The following is a 24,319-nucleotide window of genomic DNA, read 5'->3' as shown; positions in this document are numbered from 1 at the left end:
TGTTTTAAATAGGTCCTATTAGTGATCTTATAAGTGAAGAAATGATAGAAATATCTTTACCATCATTCCTAAGATAGTCATTAAGTGCCTGGAATAAAGGAAAGCTATCCCATGTGTCTGATGGCTGCATTTCTAAGGCAGAATCCATATCTACAGCAAACAGGGACCAAAATATCTCTGCATGTTCTACCAATAAATCACTGAACCATGCAAAAGCCTAAAGAAAAACATGATGGATATGATAAAATATTAAGTGTTATTGATTCATATCAAATATTAGTAGTTGGACAAAAATAATTAAATATACAACATTACAAAAACATAATAACATATTTTCATTGTATGTACAGAAAATGTGTGTATTATTTTGTCACATATATGAGTATTTATATTTCACATCTCATTATTTCAACATAATACATCAAACACACAGTCACATATGAGCGATTAATGTAGATGATAGAAGTATTTGGATACGGAAGCGTCACTACTAATTGTTTAGTCAGTTTTTATGCTTAATACATGTATTTATTGATAAATTCACTTTTAAAATGGAATCTGAAATAGCCATATACCAATAAAGACAGCAGAGAAAATATATTTAAGCAATTTCATCAATCATTTTGACAATAAAAAAAGTTTCAGATATTTTGTGTATTCTACAGCATTTTGTGTTTAAAAATAATGATAACCAGCAAATCAATCAAAAAATGATTGGAAAAAAAAGGTAAGTGATTGTGATGTGAAATGGATCTTAAATAAAATAAAAACAGCAACCCAAAGGCACAAAAAAAAAGATATCTACAAGTCAACATATGGTCTTTAACAAGCGTGAATAAAATGTGTCAAAGTTCTTAATCAGCCTGGGTCATGAGATTTGTAAAGGAATTTTACAGGGACTTGTGAAATTTGGTGTTGATCACAAAATCATTGAATTCTGTGTCTAAAACAAACAAAAAACAAAAATTAAGACAACTTAGACAGCCATTGAAATTGGACAGGTACTTTAATATCAAAGAGTAAAAGTAATCAAAAGTCGGTACCGCGCAGTGTATCAAAAGACTTCTGTTGAAAAACTGTTATAAAATATATTTATCATAAATCCTAAAAATACTATTCTGAAATAAAAGGGTGAGAAATGAAAATACAAGAGCTTGTAAACAATTGCTTAAGATTCTGGCACCAAAATATTATCCCAATGATGAGTATTTGTGATTAACAGTACTGTTTCTTTTATAACCTGAATGGCTCTCATACACCATATGTATTGTTAATGTACAATTGAAAATACTATACAATAAACTCAATAAATTAGGTTTAGAAAATCTTATACTTTTTGTTGCTTGTAACATCTGACAATTAACAATGATTATAATGCTCTATAGAAATGTTCAAAACACTAAAAACTGAGGTACTATTAATTGTAAAGGCATTCACAATTTATAACATGCTCTTAAAGCAGTTCCCAAATGCCAGTTAGAAATAAATATCATGTAGAAGAATCATAGCCAGACGATCCCCATTCTGAATTAAAGTTAAAAATATTGAGACAGTAATAAAGCCATTTAGTCAGAAATTTATCAAAATAGATTCTTGAGATGTTATTATAAAAAATTTTCATTCATAAAAATATCAAGCCATTCATTATCAAAAAATATATATTTTTAGACTGTAAAAAGCTGAGCCAAAATAGAACGCTTTGTTTACTTGAAACATGCATAATAGATGTGAGAGATTATATAAATACATCCAATCAAAGTGCCTGGTGTATATCTGCCATGGTGCAAGACACTGATACCTTGGTCGCCTCTAAAATCAACTCTGATTGGCTTAAATGTACAATATACTTGTCACATGGCAAGATCGGTTGAATTTCCTTAGCACTCTTCTTTGAAGGCTCCTTAGTTTCACAAATCTTTTAAAGAATGCAATCCAACAAAAATTAATTCAAAAATAAAAATAATATATATGAACTTAAGTTATTATAAAATACACACAAAATAATATGACAGCAAAACAAAAATAAACAATAAGTATGTTGGATTGTTCAGTCTATCTTGTAAGAAAAAAATAATAATAAAACGTGAAAAATTATCAATCAGACAAAATAAATCCAGTGAAAGAATCTTTCATTTACAACAATAAAGTTGAAGATTGCATAACATATTTACTTCCACACTGACAAATTGTTTACAAAAAAATATAAATTAAAAAACAATACAATTTATTAAATAGTAGATTATTGGTTAATATCAATGGGACAGCAACCTAACAACACTGAAAATTTAAAAAAGACATCAATGTATGTATACAAACTTTTTTGTATTTAAATTTCTTTTTTTCTCTTCACATGAAAACTATTTGTGATTTGTTTGATTGATTGATTTATTGATTGTTAGTGTTCAAATTTCAGCACTCTTGGCACTTTTATGCAAATAAGTTCAAAACTATTTAGACAAGCTTTAACATGGTTGGATTTAATCAAACAGATCCTTAAACGCTGTCCTACAATTTTTTTGAGCTGTATGTAATATTCATGTCCATCTAATACAATTATCACTATTTGGAAATCTGCGACGCTTGAACTATGGACATCATACAACGATCACTTTTCCATTGTTGCAACAGATATGTTCTATATGTCATCAAAATTTTATGGGGAACCTTTGTGATGTCCAGTAATGGCAGAGAAATAGCCATAAGGTGTATACCAAATGAAGAGCCTCATTTTCTCAAATGTCCAGTGAATGACACAGGCAAATACAAATCTCCAAATCAATATGTCTAACAATGTCAATATATATTAAGAAATTGCATACATCCACAAATTTATATATTACATATCAAGTGAATAAAAGTGAGAAGGATAGTTTGATTAATACTGAGTTTCCATATCATTGATACTGGCACTTTCACAAGACTAAAGTTATCGATTGAAAGATATTACGTAATATAGTATAAGATTTGCCATAAATAAAAGTGTAAGAGTGAGAATAATGTGCTTTATTCTAAAGTGATTTACAATGCATTCTATTTCCAGACAATCACAGCAAACAAATTAAGTGTAAACTTGACAGCTATTTCATCCAAATATCAATGTCTGATTCAATTCTTTGATAAAACTGAACACTATCTTCAAGTTAAAAAAAAAAAATGATGAAAAGGTGACCATAATTCTTTTTTATCATAGTGGACACACAGAAATGTCTTGCCAGCATAATGGCCCAACTAAAAGATACAAATAATGTAACAGGTTAGACACTGACATTTAAGAACACTTAAAAGCAAAGCGTTCAAGAACAGAGTTATTTCAAATAAAGCTCACAGAATGACCTCTAGTACACAAATACAATGAAACTCAGAGGTTGATATTTAAAAGCAAAGTGTTCAAGAAAAGAGTATTTACAAATACCACTAACAGAATAACCTCTGTACACAAATACAAAGAAACTCAGAGGTTGACATAATGTGCTCAGGAACAATGTATAAAGGAATGAGATTTAGATATAACTTCAGGTTCTTCAGACTAATGTGAACCCCATGAAACTAAATAACGTTGTGTGCTCAAGTGCAATGTGAATATCTATGGTCGGGTTGTTGTCTCTTTGGCACATTCCCCATTTCCATTCTCAATTTTACTTAATAAAACTTAAAGGATGTAGTTCAATGCGTAATCAGTTACCCCCGTAGAACTTGACATGATTTCAGATAAATGAAATGAGTAACCCCTAAAAATATAATCACATGTGCTCACCAGTGTAAAGGTACATCCAAATGTCAAAACATTGTGTACACAAATGGAAATAATTGGAATGGCTCGAGGTTTTTCAAAACAATGTTGCTTCAATATACTCAGGGAATGAACTAAGGTTCACAAGTGTAAAGGTATATCCAAATGTCAAAACATTGTGTACACAAATTGGAAATAATTGGAATGGCTTGATGTTTTTCAAAATAATGTCACGTCAATAGACTTAGGGAATGAACTAAGGTTCACAAGTGTAAAGGTATATCCAAATGTCAAAACATTGTGTACACAAATGGTAACAATAAGAATGATTTAAGGTTCTTCCAAACAATGTGGGCCCATATAAAACCCTGGGACTGGCTTATGTCCTTTCAGAACAATATGGACTCAAATGAAACTATGGGAATGGCTAAAGGTTTTTCAGACAACCTCGGTGCAAATGAAAGCCTGGGAATGACTTAATAATCTTCAGAACAATGTGGCCTCAAGCGAAACTCAGAGAGTGAGCTCAGGTGCACCAAATTATGTGGACCCAAATGACAAAAGAATGACATAAAATCATCTGAATCCTAGTTGTGAATGTGAGTACAAATTGTAATTGGTATAATTCATATTAAAATATTGTTTACGGCTAAATAACAAGGAGACTTGTCAAAAAGCAATTCCTTGTTAACATGCATATAAATAACAGTAGAGACTAAACCTTTTTAAAAACCATCAGTAGGCAGTCAGTTTAGCTATAAAAACTGCTGATGGTAGTGAATCATTAAACATAAATCATAATAGTGCAATGAAACTTTTCTAAATGGAGAAAATTGTTAATCTAACTTCATAACTAATTAAATTTCAGAGAAATAAACAGAAATTCACACCACAGCAAGAGTGCAAACTGTATTGAAGCTTTAAAAAAAACACACAGACTCACCGATGTAAATGACTAATCAAAAAAACAATTGCCATGGGTTAGTAATGCATGCTTTACTGGGGATTAACTCAAATCATGCGCAACACAGCAATATTTAATAAACCCTTATATACAACATATAAAAAATATTTTAAAATAATACAATTGATTTATTAAAATGTGGCAAAATTTAATATTCTCCAACCCATGTTAGCAAAATCAGCTGCTATATTTACCACATATATCGAGTTTGGCTTGAATATTGGAATTGAAATGTAAGTTTGATTTTTTTCTACAAATAATAACTCAAATCATATTATCAATAGTTATTTCTTCAAATTTTTGCATATCTTATCATAACTAGTTATTAAAATACACGAACTATTTTGTTTGGTTATTATTCATTTTTCTTTGCAAGCAGTCAATTCTATTTCAATTTTAACAAGAGCTTTTTTTGAAAAAAAAAAGAGTCAACTGATGATAACATAGGGAATCAACAGTTTTTACCAATTTTCTTTAATGAACTTATTTTTCTTCTTCATAATATTTTAAACTAAAGCAGACAATCACAACAACTGGAATGAAAACTAAACTTTACACAACAAAAAGCATCAAAATCTACTTTGGAGTTTATAACTAATTTTATGATAACAACTTCCAATACATGTCAAACTATTCATTTTACCATTTTTCATGATGTATTGTTTTCACTTATTATTAGTTAAGTACATGTAACTGATGAGTAATAAAGATCCTAGGTGTCTGGATACCAATTTACAGTTTTCCATTCTTTAGATGTGCTTAAGTGTTTGATATTTCCATTTAGGAAAGGACTTTCCATTTTGAATTCTCCTTGACAGTTCAGTATTTTTGTTGTTTTACATTATACTAAGTTTGTCTCAATGTTGTCTATTTTAATCAGAAGCCATTTCATTTTAACAATCATACCTTTTATATTTGAGCTAGTTTCCAGTTATTAGTATATCTGTTTACTTTCAAGTAAACTCTATTTATGTTAGATTTAAGCTAGCCTTCAGTTGTTAATGTATGTTAAGTTAATTGTAAATTTACATGCTAAGTTTTTGAATCTTTTCTCTAATTGTTAGTGTCCCTACTCATGGTTTACTGTAAGCATTAGTTTCTAGCACTATAAAGCTGATGAAAAATATATTGCAATTTTGGTTTGATGGAATTTTGATGAGTACCAAATGTGCTCCTTACCTCAGCATGATGTTCCTCATTCTGTTGTAATACTTCAATACATAACTCGGCCAAATGCATCACATCATCAAGTCTTTTCTTAGGTGAAACACCATTATTATACGACTCTGAAATGATATATTGGTGAATCAATCTATAATATTATTTTAATGTTTTCCCTTAGGCCTTTAGGCATCATGGTAATGTGCTGCTATATTGCTTGAATGTGATGCTATCTGAAATGATTGTCTTACATATTGTGTAATGGATGTGATGATTTAATTTCTAGAAACAAGATGGTATTTCAAAATTCCCTGTTAGTCAGGATGCCATATGAAATTTGTGAGGAAAAAATTGTTATTATAATACAAGCCGAACTAGATATATTAGGGAATACAAAATCAAACGGCTCTGAATTTAAATTAAAAAAATTACATTATGCATATATACACAGCTACTTTTGCATAGGTACTATTTCTGTACTAAAAATATGTAGTACCGGAAATTTACTTATAATATTTAGTACTATTTCTTTACTTTAAAATTATTGTAATATTTAGGTACTTGTATTTTACAATACTTGATTTGTACTAAATATTTTGGTACAGAAATAATACAATATTCCATGTTTGAAAATCATAATTTTAAGAGATTTGAAATAGAAAAACTTTCAAAATGCTGAAAATGTAACGGTTGTAACCAAAAATCTGTAGTACCTAAATTTCAAGTACAAATTAAGTACTGTAAAATACAGGTACCTAAATATTACAATAATTTTAAAGTAACAAAATAGTACTGAATATTAAAAGTAAATTTCCAGTACTATATATTTTAGTACAGAAATAGTACCTATGCAAAAGTAGCTGTGTACCTATACATGTTTTATTCAAACATGAGTTTTAATACCACTCAGGCTAAACATTATAGTTTAACATTCTTAAATAAAACATATTGTCATATAAAATAATCTGTACAAAAGTAAGCCATATCCCCGAAAGTGATGATGTTTCCAATCTATATTTATTTGTTTAGATCATTGTTGGGAAATAGGTAGACTATCAGAAAATGCAGTATAAAAAAATGTTTGAAACAGTTATCTTATTTAGCATTAATGTTAGAAGATGAGTTTTGCATAAAGAAACCAAGAGAAGAACAAGAAAAAACTAATAAAGCAACAGCAATGATGCAAAGTGAAGAAATTTTATGAAATCTTCAACATAAATCACAAAAAAAGAAAAAATAACTGAAATAACTGAAAAATTGACTGAAGCATTCTTTTTCAATGTCAAATGAATCAACAACTGTATTAAACAGTAATACACAACTGGCTATAAAAAGAAAAGAAAAACAATATATTATACTAAACCTGTATACGATTTGGAATAATATCACAGTAAAGTGAAACTGGCTAACTTCAGGTAATATACCATGGGCAATTTTATAAAACAATACCTGGAGCTCTAATTTACTAATTCCAAAAAATATATGTGCTTTTTTTATGTGGGGCCTCAAATATGTTTAATATCATTTGATGTCTTAAATAAATTGGTTGATAATACAATTATCTCCCCTCATCCTTAGAAGTTTTACAGAAATCCATATGGTCTCAAAGTATATATGAAGGAGTCATGATTGACCAAATAAATGTGTTACGGTATGTAATTATTCCCCCTTTAGAAAGTAAGACTAAATTAATAACATATTTGAAAGAAACCAGCTACAAGAAATTATGAGCACTGCACCGTAAATTGAAACTGGTTGTTAAACTAGAGGCTCTCAAGAGCCTGTATCGCTCACCTGATTCTACTTGGGTTTTTGAAATCATTTAAAAAAAATATAAAATTTGGCTAAAAGTGACAACACAACCTCATTTATAAGGAAAGGAACATGTTTAATTTCATTCAGAAGTCCCCCACTGGAGGCCATCTTGGAAGACGGATCGGCTACAAAGTAACAACACTTGGTCAGCACCTCATAAGGAACATTCATGCCATGTTTGGTTTTATTCCATTCAGTGGTTCTCTAAAAGAAGTCATTTGTATGCATTTCCCATAGGGTCCTATGTTAAACTAAGTCCCCTGCTGGCGGCCATCTTTGATGATGGATTGGCTACAAAGTAACAATACTTGGTCAGCACTCATAAGGAACATTCATGCAATGTTTGGTTTTATTCCATTCAGTGGTTCTCTAGAAGAAGTCATTTGTATGCATTTCCCATAGGGTCCTATGTTAAACTAAGTCCCCGGCTGGCGGCCATCTTGGATGATGGATCAGCAACAAAGTAACAACACTTGGTCAGCACCTCATAAGGAACATTCATGCCATGTTTGGTTTCATTCCATTCAGTGGTTCTCTAAAAGAAGTCATTTGTATGCATTTCCCATAGGGTCCTATGTTAAATTAAGTCCCCCGCTGGTGGCCATCTAGGATGATGGATCGGCTACAATGTAACAACACTTGGTCAGCACCCCATAAGGAACATTCATGCTATGTTTGGTTTTATTCCATTCAGTGGTTCTCTAGAAGAAGTCATTTGTATGCATTTCCCATAGAGTCCTATGTTAAACTAAGTCCCCCGCTGGCGGCCATCTTAGATGATGGATCGGCTACAAAGTAACAACACTTGGTCAGCACCACATAAGGAACATTCATGCCATGTTTGGATTCATTCCATTCAGTGGTTCACTAGAAGAAGTCATTTGTATGCATTACCAATAGGGTCCTATGTTAAACTAAGTCCCTGCTGGCGGCCATCTTGGATAATGGATCAGCTACAAAGTAACAACACTTGGTCAGCACTCCATAAGGAACATTCATGCTATGTTTGGTTTCATTCCATTTAGTGGTTCTCTAGAAGAAGTCATTTGTATGCATTTCCCATAGGGTCCTATGTTAAACTAAGTCCCCCGCTGGCGGCCATCTAGGATAATGGATCGGCTACAAAGTAACAACACTTGGTCAGCACCCCATAAGGAACATTCATGCTATGTTTGGTTTTATTCCATTCAGTGGTTCTCTAAAAGAAGTCATTTGTATGCATTTCCCATAGGGTCTTATGTTAAACTAAGTCCCCGGCTGGCGGCCATCTTGGATGATGGATCGGCAACAAAGTAACAACACTTGGTCAGCACCTCATAAGGAACATTCATGCCATGTTTGGTTTCATTCCATTCAGTGGTTCTCTAGAAGAAGTTCAAAATGTAAATTGTTAACGACGACGACGACGGACGACGACGGACGACGCCGGACGACGACGGACGACGGACGCCAAGTGGTGAGAAAAGCTCACTTGGCCCTTCGGGCCAGGTGAGCTAAAAATGGTAAGCTGTATTGTAAAGTTTTAAAAATAAACTGTTTACACTTATATGTGTAATGCCTTTATGACCTAGTCACATACTTTTATCAAGCGCTGCCACCACCTACCCCAGGGGAAACAGCCTATCTAAGTTGTTTATGAACAAAATAATAAAATATGAAATTTAAAACTGATTTACACAGTAAAATAAAAAATACATAGTAAACAATAACTGGTTCTTAGAAACTGTATGTAAAACATAACCTACCACTACCTGCTCCTGTTAGCATAAAATGTAATAAATAAATATTATCTTAAATTGTAGAATGTCTTATCTCCTTTTATCATGTCTATAGAGATATGACTCCATCAATAATGACTTTACATACTATTGGTATAACAAAATCATTAGTTATCACATTGTATTCAAATTATTATAAATTAGTCTGACACTGTTTTATGACTTATGTTATTTGCTACGTTTTGTTTCAAGGAATAAGTTCTTCAATGTCCCCAACATACTCATCTTTTCTTACTTAATTTGATAGATATCTCCTATGGTTTTGACCACAACATTATAATTGATCTTTACACATGAACTTATGAGTAGCACTGGTTATCCTAGAAGGATACTAGTTTCTTTCTTAAGGTAAACATATGATCCGTCAATACGAAAGAGATTTCATCCTAATATTAGCAGCCTATTTTTGCTCAAGACTTGATATTCCTTTTGAAACAAGGGGACATCTCAAATTAGTATGGGTGCTGATAACTAATTTCACCTGAACTAACAGATTCAGTGTCTAACACAGATAATTTAGCAGTATTAACAAATGCAAATTATTATTACCGTATTTAGTCATGTATAGTACGCAGTTAAATATAATTTCCTCTTATGTAGTATTTACTAAAAGTAATCACACAGAGAAAGGACTGCACAAATAGTGTTATGATTGACATGTGTGTTTCCATTGATTATAATATTGATACATAAAGCAAACAAAAATACAAACTAGCTTCTTTTTTTTAAAACAAAGTGGTTGTACTCTAAAAAATATTTTTTTCTTATAACAAAAAAACAACAAACAGTGTCAAAATATGTGAATGTTCTTTCAAAATTGTATGTATCTGCTGACATATTTTTCTGTTACATTTTATTCCAAATAAAAACCTATCAACTAATACTTAATAAAATATGATATTTTGATCTGTTTTTCATTAAAAATCATAATGAAAACTAGATGTATGCAACAAAAAGTGATTTATATGCTATTTCATAATACACAAAAAAAAAAAAGTTGTGGTAAATATTTCTAAATATAAAACAAAAGACATTTATTTCACCTCTTTTTCCTGTTTAAATTAACATAAAATACATATCAGCTTAGTATTTACATTACATCAACAAAATTCATTCCATTCAAGTTTTGTACCAATTCTACTTTCTATACTTGTCACACTTAGATTTTGAACCAACTTCAGATATATATTTTTTCACATGAAATATATTTTTTATCTAAATGTTGCATTCCTTTGATGGTTGCAAAATTTGTCTGTATTAAGGATATACCTCAGGAAATTTTAATTTCCAGCTGGTTAAGGATTAACGGCTTGGTCAAATTTTAAACAAAAATTTACAATACAAAATGTACCTGTTTTATGGTGAAATAATTAATCCAATAGTTGTATCTTCATCCCAGATAAAAAATCATATCTAAATAATCTAGATAAACTACATGCCCAGAATTCACCTACCTTCTATTTTGGCATATTCTGAAATTCTTGTATAGTTGACTAAAGCAGCATTTTCTAAACACTTTTTGATGACATTTCTCACTTCTTCAGGAGGTACAGGGGTTACAATATCTTTCATCAACACCTGAAAATTAAATCGTATTTCAAGATTTGAAGATGTGACAATTTATCATTACCTGGAAATTCACTTACACCACAAGTAAATGTATACGATATAGGTGTGGTGATGTTCTTCATCACCACTTTGAAAACTAATGAAGCATACAGGTAATGGCCTGATTTTGAATTATGAAAACTAAGTTTTGAACTTAAGGTAGATGGGGTGTCTAAATTATAACTCATAGAATTTCTTAATAATTTGCCAAAATGTAGTTTATATCCTGCTTGTTTGAAAACATCAATAAAAAGGGTGGGTCACCGGGCTTATTTTCACACTACAGGTTTTTGAAAATTGTCAGATTTTGTATAGATTATGCATGGAAATCCTATATTTCTGCCATAAAACAAAAAGTACACCATAGAATTTTGAGATAAAATGTGAGAGATAGCTTAAATAATATGCTTTCAGATAAGAAAAAGAAAAAACAGGTTCACTGGACTCGTTTTCTTGCTATATAATAAAATGGGTAGTTTCCTAACACATTCTATTGTAAAAGTAACACTATCTGAAGTATCTGCCCTTGCATTTGAGTTGCCTCCCCTTATTTAGCAAAGTTAAAAAAAAATTAATTAAACAAAAATATATCGTTTTTTTGTAAAATACAACCATAAAGATGATAAAACATGGCATTTTCTGTATTATTATGAAAATTTTTACAAATGAATTACCTACTACTCTAAACATTTGCACGTTTTATCAAAGATCTACCCCTTGTTTTCTTGTATTTCAAAATCCAAGATGCAGGAAGACACCCTATCTACCTTAAAAGAACTTTCTTTATTCATTTTTTTTTATCTTAAAAAATGTTATTCAAATATTCTGGATTCATAGTTTCGTGGATTTTTTGGGTAAAGGGGAACCACAAATCTAAATGTTCAATATCTTTTATATCTAGAATTGAAACATGCAGTACCTACCCTTTCTAATAATGATAGTGTAGCTTTCAGAGCTCCCTCTGGTCTACCAAATGGAAAGCAGTACCTACAATTATAGATCATATATATTATAACTGTAGAACATTAAACATACACTGATTTCACTTTATACAAAAAACTGATTTTTTGATAAACATCAATTTAACATCATTTTTTTTCTATTTGAGTTATCTTTTTTACCCAAATATCTTTCAGCTAAATAAAATAGAAAATCATCGTACAAAAATTCAAATTTTAGAGGGATACACAAACATGTGTGTGTAAACGGCATCATTTTTAAATGATGATGTTATAATAAGCATATTTTCAAACTGTTTTTCAAAATCGTTGTGTCGGCATAGAGTGAATTCAATCCTTCTGCTCAATAATTAATTGTGAGTAAAAAGTATCTGAATGAGACGTGCATAAGTTACGTTTATACTATAATGCAATTTTTAAAAAAACAGTAGGTTTGAACATATGATGTTGAACACAAGAAATGTCTCATTTGCTTAAAAGCAACAAGAGTGCACACGCTGAAATGTCTCGCCTTCTATACTAATCATTGATATTATGTTGATAGTCCTAAGTATAAAGCTTTATTACAACTGTCTCATTAACTTAACATTAACCAAAATAACTAAACAAAGACCAATGAACCATGAAAATGAGGTCAAGGTCAGATGAACCATGCCAGACAGACATGTACAGCTAACAATGCTTCTATACAACATATATAGTTGACCTATTACTTATAGTTTAAGAAAAATTGACCAAAACACAAAAAATTAACACTGTGCAATGAACCATGAAAATGAGGTCATGGTCAAAAGAAACCTGCGCTACTGACATAAAGATCATAAAATATTTCCATACACCACATATAGTTGACCTATGGCATATAGTATTAGATAAATAGACCAAAACTCAAAAACTTAACTTTGACCACTGAACCATGAAAATGAGGTCAAGGTCACATGACATCTGCCCGCTAGACATGTACACCTTACTGTAACAAACCTAGGGTTACTATAAATTTCTGTTTAACCATTATTCAGGAGGAGTGGAATCGACGGCAGTGTGAAGAAACAGATTTGTAATAAACATAACAATGATATTTATTTCAACAGTATTTTGACTTCTTCTTTCAATATAATAAACATCAAATACACATTCATCATTCAACAGATAAAGCAATAAATCGGGTGGTCAATATAAAAGGTAGTTGACGGTCCAAGAGATTAATTCAGAATGACATGTCTGTCTACAGGCTCTTATTTATGTGTTTTGGCACTTACTATGACGTTAGAGTAAACATCTAATCGTCCAATCAAAAGCAACGTTTCTTACGTCTTTTGGCTTGAAACGTTCAAGAAGACAATCCGATTTCGTTATTACTAAATAAATACTCGTTATTGAGTTGTCCTCATTTTGTCCTTCTTGTCCGAATTTTATTTAAAAGCGAATAAAACCAAAAGGACATTTCTACATAATGCTATATTTAAACGGACAGTAAATTCCTTTCTCGATACGGCGTATGAACTTGGGTGTAATTTACATAACCTTACGCATTAGATATAATGCTTAAATGAGATCAATGAAAACCCTGTTCTATCATAAATAAAGACAATGTTAATGAAAAGGGAGGCACAAACATAATAAATACGCAATTTATCTGCATTGATAAAGTGTAAACTTAAACAAATAATAATATGAGATCGCAAAGTGAAAGTACAGAACGGTGTCATGGCAGATGTAAACAAGTTGAATCTCACGACGATATTTGTCAAAATAAATCACTATATGACGGGATAATCAAAGTATTTCATAGGTAAACATTACCAAGATATACATATAAAACTGGCCCTTATCGCTTGCAAAGTACAAATAGTTTAAATCATGAGTATGAAAGTCAATGCATTTATCAGTGTTTGTGCACACCCGAGAAGTTGACTACCCGGCAATATTCAAATAAATATATGTCATATACAATAAATAATACGCTAAATAATAACAATAATAAGTCCAGATTTGTCACAATTTCCCCCACCCAAGTCTTAAAATACTCCTGTATTTTCTGGAGGTAACAGTATACCAGTACTTTTATTCTTTACTCAGACTCTGGATTCTTTAATCTTTAATGAAATATATTCACACTGTTTAATTATATCATCCACACTTCTGTGTCTTCAGAGAATTCATCTTTCTGTCATCTGTAGATAATTTTCACTATTACACTCATAGCAATTTCTGATAAGACATCGGACACATTTAAAAACCATAGAGAAACACTAGAGCCATTCACGAATTTCTTCAACTTATCTACAAAAACACAGTATCACTTTAACATCAAATAATAATTTCTGTTGACGCTGCAACTATAATTATTAACTACCTTGGAAATATCACAATATTCCACCAAATTTTCTAGAAAACCCCCTCTTTTCAACCAACTCTGGGGTGATCAGTCCCTATAGGCAAATCTGGGCTACGTTTCTAGAAATATCACATAACAACTGGATGCATTCACAACACTGCACCATCACATAACAACTGGATGCATTCACAACACTGCACCAATACTTCTTCATATATCTCAACACATGAATAATCTTATTCATAAAAAAATAAAAAATAACGAGTGATACACATTTAAACACACAAGCACAATAAATTTTGAATGGCGTCTTGTCCTCTTCTTTGGTTTTAACTTTACTTCTTGCTAGATTATGAGACTCTTTCTTTTGTCACTTTAAACTGTTTCCATTATATTCTGCGAGTCTATCTATGTGAAATACTTTTCCTGCTTTCTTTATCACTTCAATATTCCGTAATTTATTGGTACTGCACGAATTTAAATAATAAATCTTGTTCTAAAATTTTATCAAGGTAATATCACAAATAATCACATTATTTTCATAAAACATATTTTTGCCAATGTTCTATTATGTTTGTCCATCAACGGAACCATATATATAAAATCCATTATCTGTTATTTTTCTTGACCCCCTATTTGATTTATTCTGCTATTTATAATTTGAGTCTGAATTTCATTTCCAACATCTTAAAAATCATTTAATTAACATAAAATACGACTTCTGTAACTTTCAACTCCCGACCTATTGAATAAACGGAAGGTTGTCTCCCTGAACCGTTTCCATAGTTGTATTTGGTCTGAAATTTCTAAAATTCTGTGAATTCGGGGTTTATTCTCCCTAAATTCATGACCATTAGACATAGAACATTGTCTATAAAAATGATCAGGCGAGTCACAAATGAAGCAGGTCCTTTGATTCTGTGTATTGCCCCCATTTTGGTAATTTTTGTGGCAAAATCTAAAGTTGGATCGTTTATTCGTATTCCGAATCTGATTTTCTAACTTATCCATTCTACTTAAAAGCATTTGAATGGTTCTGTCATTATTTGGCTGTTGGGAAATTAATCTGACATTTTGGTCACCATTATTTTGCCATTCCATATCTAATTTATTTTCACTATAATTTTCATAAGAAATAGAGCGGACACTAGTTTTCTTTTGACTTGACTCCCCTAAAAGAGCCTCATATCTTTCAATTATATCTACAGCGTCAGCGACCGTTTTACATTCTCGATCTACGCAACGACATTTCATTTCTATAGGAATCGACTTATATAACTGATTGAGCGCCAACACTTCTTGTGCCAATGAATCTAAATTACAATAAGCCTTTTGTACCATCTGACGGAGGTCATCACCAAGAGCAGCAACTGTTTCACCGGAATTTCTTGTTCTCATTTCAAAACGCGATAACCATCTGTTTTGTTGACGGGCACTTCCGAATCTTTCTTCTAAGCGTCGGACAAGAATACTATAAGGTCGGCGTTCATGGGAAGGAAGGCTCATATAAAAAGTTCTCGCAGGGCCCTTTAAACTTGCAGCAAGTGTCAATACTCGATCTTCCGTACTCCATCTGCCAAGTTCTGCACAATCTTGAAAATGCGAAAAATATTCTTCCCAGTCATCTGATCCACTATAAGCATCTGGACGAATTGTAGCAGGATGTCCAGCAATCGGCAACTGTTCACGGCAAAATCGTGGTGCATTTCCCCATTTTCGTTCTTGACTGTTATTATTTTCAAAATACGAAACACCCGGATTAACTTCAAAATTCCGTTCCGTCTCGACTGTATTTCTCTGTTTAACCATATCGTCTCGTACGTCAGGGTTTCCGCTGGCGGTCGCCATTTTCGCAATTTGCGATAAAATAATAATTATGGCGATAAAAATTCTTTATTTGCGAAAGAATTTGGCGAAAGAAATATAAAAACGATTTATTTTCCTCCATCTTGTTTATTTACTTTTATTCAAGTTTCTCGGACTTTATCCGATTAGACAATAATCGGAATTCATCTTGACCTCATTAAGATTTGAACAGAAAATCAATAATCAGCTGATTGCATTTTAAGCTATCGACAACAAAGGACTAATTAATAAAGGTGTTGATTGAATTGTTTGACAAAATAATATAGTTAAATGGCTTCCGCTAAAAGTAACATAAAGAATTTATTTACCACTTTGCGACGCACGTGTTTGAAGAAAACTTTTGACGTCTCCTCAGTCTCCTTTTAAAAATAGTTTAGAAAAGAAAGCTGTTGTTGTGACGAAAAATGTTCAAAAGCAAGAAAAATCTCCGATTTAAAACTTTAATTATTCTTTCACTTTGATATACCCGGTGGGTAATTGATTAGGGAGAAACATGTGTTTCAAGAATAGGTTTACGTCTCAACTTTTTCATTTACGATGGTCAAGAAAAGAAAACTGTCGTTATGAAAAAATCTATCAAAAAGGTTGTGAACAACCCCTCGAATGAGATTAATCCTTCAATGTAATGACTACAAATGAAATCAGGGATCAATTTCATGTGATAAAAGCTTTTGTTTTGTTGTAAAAACCACTTCTTAGTACAAAAGGGCACATCAGTATTTATCTTTAAAAGAAACTTTCCCAACGAATTATACTGGTATTATATGATAAAAACATGTCCATGAATTTAGTTATATTCCAGGACATATATATTCTTTATTATTTAAAAGTATGGTGGCCCCGTCATTTAGAAAAGTTGTTTAAAATACAATGAATATTTCCTTTTAAGTTAAACAAAATTCTGTTGCTTTTAAAGTAAATTTTTAGTGTTTATTCATTATGTTCATTAAAATGTTAACTCTAAAATAAGTTTTAGCGAATAATCATAGACACAATGGGGCAAAAAATTCCTATTCAAGGGAAAAGGGGGGGGGGGGGGGGGGGTAGAAAAAAATGGAAATTTTAAACAAAAAAATATATTAATGTTATTTGGCGAAAAAAATAATAGAGTGGCGAAAAATATATTGTTTTGGCGAAAGAGGTGGCGAAAAAAATAATTGACCCAGGGGAAACCCTGCGTACGTTGTCATTAAATTCACTTTCCATATCACCTTGACCTTGTTTTACTGTATTTAATGCAGAGTCTTCATTATTTTTCTCGACCGTTTCACGTTTATCAATATTAAACTCAATTTCTGAATCGGATTCGTCAGACATTGAAAATTATTACCAGTTCACTAAAATCGTTGAAAAATTTAATATTTCTATCCAAACTTAAAAATCACAGGCGAGGTATTCGATCACTGGATGACAATTATTTTTGTCATCCCACTTCTGACACCAAACTGTAACAAACCTAGGGTTACTATAAATTTCTGTTTAACCATTATTCAGGAGGAGTGGAATCGACGGCAGTGTGAAGAAACAGATTTGTAATAAACATAACAATGATATTTATTTCAACAGTATTTTGACTTCTTCTTTCAATATAATAAACATCAAATACACATTCATCATTCAACAGATAAAGCAATAAATCGGGTGGTCAATATAAAAGGTAGTTGACGGTCCAAGAGATTAATTCAGAATGACATGTCTGTCTACAGGCTCTTATTTATGTGTTTTGGCACTTACTATGACGTTAGAGTAAACATCTAATCGTCCAATCAAAAGCAACGTTTCTTACGTCTTTTGGCTTGAAACGTTCAAGAAGACAATCCGATTTCGTTATTACTAAATAAATACTCGTTATTGAGTTGTCCTCATTTTGTCCTTCTTGTCCGAATTTTATTTAAAAGCGAATAAAACCAAAAGGACATTTCTACATAATGCTATATTTAAACGGACAGTAAATTCCTTTCTCGATACGGCGTATGAACTTGGGTGTAATTTACATAACCTTACGCATTAGATATAATGCTTAAATGAGATCAATGAAAACCCTGTTCTATCATAAATAAAGACAATGTTAATGAAAAGGGAGGCACAAACATAATAAATACGCAATTTATCTGCATTGATAAAGTGTAAACTTAAACAAATAATAATATGAGATCGCAAAGTGAAAGTACAGAACGGTGTCATGGCAGATGTAAACAAGTTGAATCTCACGACGATATTTGTCAAAATAAATCACTATATGACGGGATAATCAAAGTATTTCATAGGTAAACATTACCAAGATATACATATAAAACTGGCCCTTATCGCTTGCAAAGTACAAATAGTTTAAATCATGAGTATGAAAGTCAATGCATTTATCAGTGTTTGTGCACACCCGAGAAGTTGACTACCCGGCAATATTCAAATAAATATATGTCATATACAATAAATAATACGCTAAATAATAACAATAATAAGTCCAGATTTGTCACATTACAATCATTCCATACAACAAATATAGTAGACCTATTGCATATAGTATGAAAAAAACAGACCAAAACACAAAAGTTTTACTATAACCACTGAACCATGAAAATGAGGTCAAGGTCACATGACATCTGCCCGCTAGACATGTACACCTTACAATCATTCCATACAACAAATACAGTAGACCTATTGCATATAGTATAAAAAAACAGACCAAAACACAAAAATTTAACTATAACCACTGAACCATGAAAATGAAGTCAAGGTCAGATGACACCTGCCAGTTGGACATGTACACCTTACAGTCCTTCCATACACCGAATATACAAGCCCTATTGCTTATAGTATCTGAGATACGGACTTGACCACCAAAACTTAACCTTGTTCACTGATCCATGAAATGAGGTCGAGGTCAAGTGAAAACTGTCTGACAGACATGAGGACCTTGCAAGGTACGCACATATCAAATATAGTTATCCTATTACTTATAATAAGAGAGAATTCAACATTACAAAAATTCTGAACTTTTTTTTCAAGTGGTCACTGAACCATGAAAATGAGGTCAAGGACATTGGACATGTGACTGACGGAAACTTCATAACATGAGGCATCTATATACAAAGTATGAAGCATCCAGGTCTTCCACCTTCTAAAATATAAAGCTTTTCAGAAGTTAGCTAACACCGCCGCCGTAGCCGCCGCCGTAGCCGCCGCCGGATCACTATCCCTATGTCGAGCTTTCTGCAACAAAAGTTGCAGGCTCGACAAAAATGATCCTTTAACTTATTTGGCACATTATCACCACTCTAAAACCCATGACAGGAATGTTTCTTCCACTGTATTATGGTAAGATACAACAATTCTGAGAATACTTATCTATCTGTGAAGAAGCAAAATGTCATATTTCACTAAATGCAATGGTAAAATGTAATCTAAATTACAGAATATACATCATTAAAGCAATTTCGGAGATCAGAATATGACAAATAAAAGTTTTTTGTAATTGCAACATTTACAAATGTGACAATGCATACCTAAAATGTGTTATCTGTTTCTCAAGAAGTATATGAAGTCTTTCTTTAATTTCATCAAACTTTTCTTTTTCTCTGAGTAAAACTGTACCAATACCATCAGGCCTGAAATATTGAAGTAACAAACTTTCAAAATGCTAAAATTGTGACAGCTTCAATTGTAAAGAGGTTCAACTGTTCAATAAACTATATAAAAAAAAATTGCAATTTATTTTCAATTTGTCTATTTTTTTCACTTTTGTAGTTTTCTTCCTTGATATAAGGTGTTCTAATGTATCTGTTACAATAACAATGATATATACAATTATAAAAGTTCATTGGAAACACATATGGAAACTGCATGTTAATCTTTTTGTATAAAGAAAGCCATTTTTTGCTCTACCTTCAGGCAACATGTCCACAATATCCACCAGAAACATGTTACCTTCCCTTTACATGACTTACCTATTACCATGTACATGGGAAGCACAAAAAGCAAAGCTGTAGTGAATTAATGTTGGGTCAATCAGAATACCATTCTCCGCTCTCTCTAGCAGGTCACTTAAGTAACACAGGTGGCGATGACATCCTCGTACACCATATCTGGCACAATATTCATCTAATACAAACACCTGTCCAGGACTAAACCATCCCTGTAAAGTGAAGAAAATAACTCTGATGTCACTAAATCGTTACCATGAATTTTGATTCAAAAATGTTAATCTAAATTACTTCCCTTCGCTGGGGAATAGAACTAGTTTGTATTGATGTAGAGAAAACAGTAAATAGAAAATTATTTAGCAACAAATATTTTAAGCCATTAATCTAGATTTGTTGAAATTATGTAGATTTACATAATAAAATTGTATATAGAACATAAAGAAGTATGTTTGACAAGGTTAAAATTTTAAATTTCACAAACAAATTTCAAAATAAATTGTATATTATACTACTGAATAGAAACTTTAATGATTTTTTTACTTTTGAAGATTTCTTTTAACATTTTAGTTTGGATGGTTGACAAACATCATGAAAACTCACCAGACATGTATATGCATCACTTAGTCTATAGTCAAGGGTTAATGTTTGCATCACTAAGAACAATTCATGATGGTCAAACTCAGCAGGGTTGGCTTGGACATATTCATCTAATCCATGTTTCTTTGCTCGATCAGCATCTGTAATTGATGATTACATGGTATAATGTTCAAATAATATAGAAAACTGTCAATATTTTGATGTAGTAAGAATAGTGTTGCCAGAAATATAAAGCTAGCAAAAAATAATCCATTTTGAACTCTAAGGTTTGACTGGGTCAGGGAAGGATTGCTTTAAGGCGAGAATGCTACCTATGGACCACCCAATTGGGTGAATCCTCTGAAATAAAGACCTAACTACATTCAAATTCAATGTAATCAAATTTAATGAACGAAGAATATGAGGAAATGCATTTGCATTCAGATATCACAGATCAAATTTATTCGTTTATAGTGTATTAATGTACGTTTTTTGATTGAGTTAAGCCTGCCAATTGATATTTTAATGTGTGTTTTTCTATGTTGTGATGTTATGCTATTGTTTCAGAAAAAGGAAGAAGGTTTGGATCCATTAAAACGTTTAATCCCGCTGCAAATGTTTGCACCTGTCCTAAGTCAGAAATCTGATGTACAGTAATTGTTTATGTAATTTATGCATGTTTCTCGTTCCTTGTTTTTTTATTTTATATAGATTAGACCGTTGGTTTTCTCGTTTGAATGGTTTTACACTAGTAATTTTGGGGCCCTTTATAGCTTGTTGTTCGGTGTGAGCCAAGGCTCCGTGTTGACCTATAATAGTTTACTTTTTTTAAATTGTTATTTGGATGGAGAATTGTCTCATTGGCACTCACACCACATCTTCCTCTATCTAAGAATATGAGGAAATGGTTCTTCAAATTTTATTTGTCTGCTTTTGACCTTACCTCCTTGCATCCTTGATATTTGAGTATTTGATATTCTGTTTGTCTGTATAACAGGAGGGACAGGTTTATGAGTCTGTCCTGTTGCTCTATAAATAGCTTGTACCCATAGCGTTCTTTCATTTTCATCGTCTGTAGCTAACACTACATTGTCACCTTCTTTGACAGTGTTATAAAAATATTTACCACCATCACAATCTGTAATGGTAAAACAACTAATTTTAAAATATGTATTCTTTATTATGTTTGCTTAGTTTTCTCTATTGTTTATTTCATTAAATGATTTGCCCTGTATTCTGCACTTTTTGTCCATTATTCTCCGTTCTGTAAACCCCATCCAGGCCCTCTTACAAGTTGATTTGAATTTCACCACTCACTCATGCTTTGGACTTGCCCAAAAACCAAGTTACATTTATCGGTGAAGGCTAAACAAAGGAGTGCCTATTTAAACCCTACCAAATAAGTTTACAATTGAGCTGTACAAATTACTCATTTAAATGGTTATTCATGTACTGTTATAAAATCCAGCTTATCAAATATACATTTATATGTGAATAATATATGTCAAGAAATGTAACAAGCACAATTGGTTGTTCCTAACATTCAGGAAAATATCCAATCAAATTCAAGTATAATGTATACACGTTTGATTCCACCTACATATGAGCTGCGTCGGATAGAAATCGACCTTATGCAAGTGAACGTGAATATGTACATGTAAAATAATCTGATTCATTTTGGGACCATTCATTTACGAAATTCAATGAAATAAAAGATGAAGTTTTGTCCGTTTTATATCATTCGATTAACACTTCAACTTGTAAACAGTCACAGACCTTCCATTGAATTTGTTTTCAACATCTAAATATATTGTAGATGCCCTGATGTTGATTTGCATAAGGTCAATTTCTATCCGAAGCAGCTCATATATTATTTGCAAAAGTCAATCTAAATTACAATGCATGATTTACAATTTACTCTACACAGAAAACTAAAGAATTGGTGATGACACCATGGTTAAAGCAACACCTATATATATCTAGCCTTCTGTAACTTTCGTTACAGGCGAGACAAAAAAAATATATTTGGAAGAATTTATAAATTTTGTTTATTTGTGATATGGATCTCATGTAAGTTAATCCCACAATTAATTTCATTCATATTGTACTTACCAGGTAATGGTTCACAATAATCAACAGTAAAACCATCTAGTTGCATCATTTCTGTTGGATCTGGTTTCTTTTCTCTATAGCTACACATGGCAAATGTATACTGTGAAACCTAAAAATATAACATATCTATAGTGATAAATGGCCAATGAGAACTAGAACACCTATAAGTTAATCACTTTATTTGACAAATATGTAAGCCCAAACAGAATATTTATTCAATTACATATGCCGAACCCTTATCAAAATGTAACAGATATTTCTGCTGAGAAAAATTGTTCTTGCATAATTCATTACGTGTGATGACCATTTGTAAACACGTGTTGAATGGTTATTAATTAAAACAACCAACATTTTCTTTGAGAAATTAGTGTGTCAAACATAATTATGACTTCACTGTATCCTAGATTACAAAGTACAAAGTATTTCATTTTCCCCATAAATTTCAAACCATTTCACTCATTAAAAAAATCCTCAAAGATACTAGGATTATAATTAACTATTTTCTGCACACCTGCCATCACCGTACATCTTAGATAAATAGATACAAATCATATTCATGTCATGAGCCATTCAAAAGTTTGTTTTACATTCTATTGTAAAACCAATAATTCAATCTATTCACCGAGAAAGACAGATAATTACACAAGAGTGCACACGCTGAAATGTCTCGCCTTCTTAAATAATCATTGAAATTATGTTGATAGCTCTAAATATATAGCTTTATTACAACTGTCACATAAACTTTACATTAACCAAGAAAATAAAACATTGACCAATGAACCATGAAAATGAAGTCAAGGTCAGATGAACCATGCCAGGCAGGCATGTACAGCTAACAATTCTTCCATACAACAAATTTAGTTGACCTATTGCTTATCGTTTAAGAGAAACAAACCAAAACACAAAGCCTAACACTGAGTAATGAACCATTAAATTGAGGTCAAGGTCAAATAAAATCTGTGTGACTGACATATAGATCATAAAATATTTCCATACACCAAATATAGTTGACCTATTGCATATAGTATTAGAAAAAAAGACCAAAACTCAAAAACTTAACTTTGACCACTGAACCATGAAAATGAGGTCAAGGCCAGATGACACCTGCCAGCTAGACATGTACACCTTACAATCATGCCATACACCAAATATAGTAGACCTATTGCATACAGTATTATTGTCATTTTGTTTATTTTCTTTGGTTACATCTTCTGACATCAGACTTGGAATTCTCTTGAACTGAATTTTAATGTGCGTATTGTTATGCGTTTACTTTTCTACATTGGCTAGAGGTATAGGGGGAGGGTTGAGATCTCACAAACATGTTTAACCCTGCCGCATTTTTGCACCTGTCCCAAGTCAGGAGCCTCTGGCCTTTGTTAGTCTTGTATTATTTCAATTTTAGTTTCTTGTGTACAATTTGGAAATTAGTATGGCGTTCATTATCACTGAACTAGTATATATTTGTTTAGGGGCCAGTTGAAGGACGCCT

General features: G+C 31.8%; 1 protein-coding gene across 11 annotated transcripts in view; it reads right to left on the bottom strand.

The window, feature by feature from the left end:
- The window catches only part of LOC139515683 (calcium-dependent secretion activator 1-like), a 79,179-nt gene that overhangs the window by 14,248 nt on the left and 40,612 nt on the right, over positions 1–24,319 (bottom strand). For 5 of the 11 annotated variants that reach the window (XM_071305334.1, XM_071305342.1, XM_071305349.1 and 2 more), the window contains 10 exons: positions 22,828–22,936; positions 21,659–21,853; positions 20,740–20,876; positions 20,164–20,351; positions 19,723–19,824; positions 11,980–12,043; positions 10,903–11,026; positions 5,874–5,980; positions 1,799–1,915; positions 61–217 (listed from right to left, as the gene is read on the bottom strand). In XM_071305334.1, coding sequence (XP_071161435.1) covers positions 61–217; positions 1,799–1,915; positions 5,874–5,980; positions 10,903–11,026; positions 11,980–12,043; positions 19,723–19,824; positions 20,164–20,351; positions 20,740–20,876; positions 21,659–21,853; positions 22,828–22,936 — 1,300 coding nt within the window. Of the gene's footprint in view, positions 1–60; positions 218–1,798; positions 1,916–4,673; positions 4,686–5,873; positions 5,981–10,902; positions 11,027–11,979; positions 12,044–19,722; positions 19,825–20,163; positions 20,352–20,739; positions 20,877–21,658; positions 21,854–22,827; positions 22,937–24,319 lie in introns of all 11 variants that reach the window. The other 6 variants (XM_071305379.1, XM_071305387.1, XM_071305394.1 and 3 more) reach the window with 2 other exon arrangements.

This window comes from Mytilus edulis, chromosome 1, assembly GCF_963676685.1.
Source record: "Mytilus edulis chromosome 1, xbMytEdul2.2, whole genome shotgun sequence".
NCBI lineage: Eukaryota > Metazoa > Mollusca > Bivalvia > Mytilida > Mytilidae > Mytilus > Mytilus edulis.
Note: the sequence above shows the minus strand (reverse complement) of the source record. Positions and strands in the feature narration are given on the sequence as shown.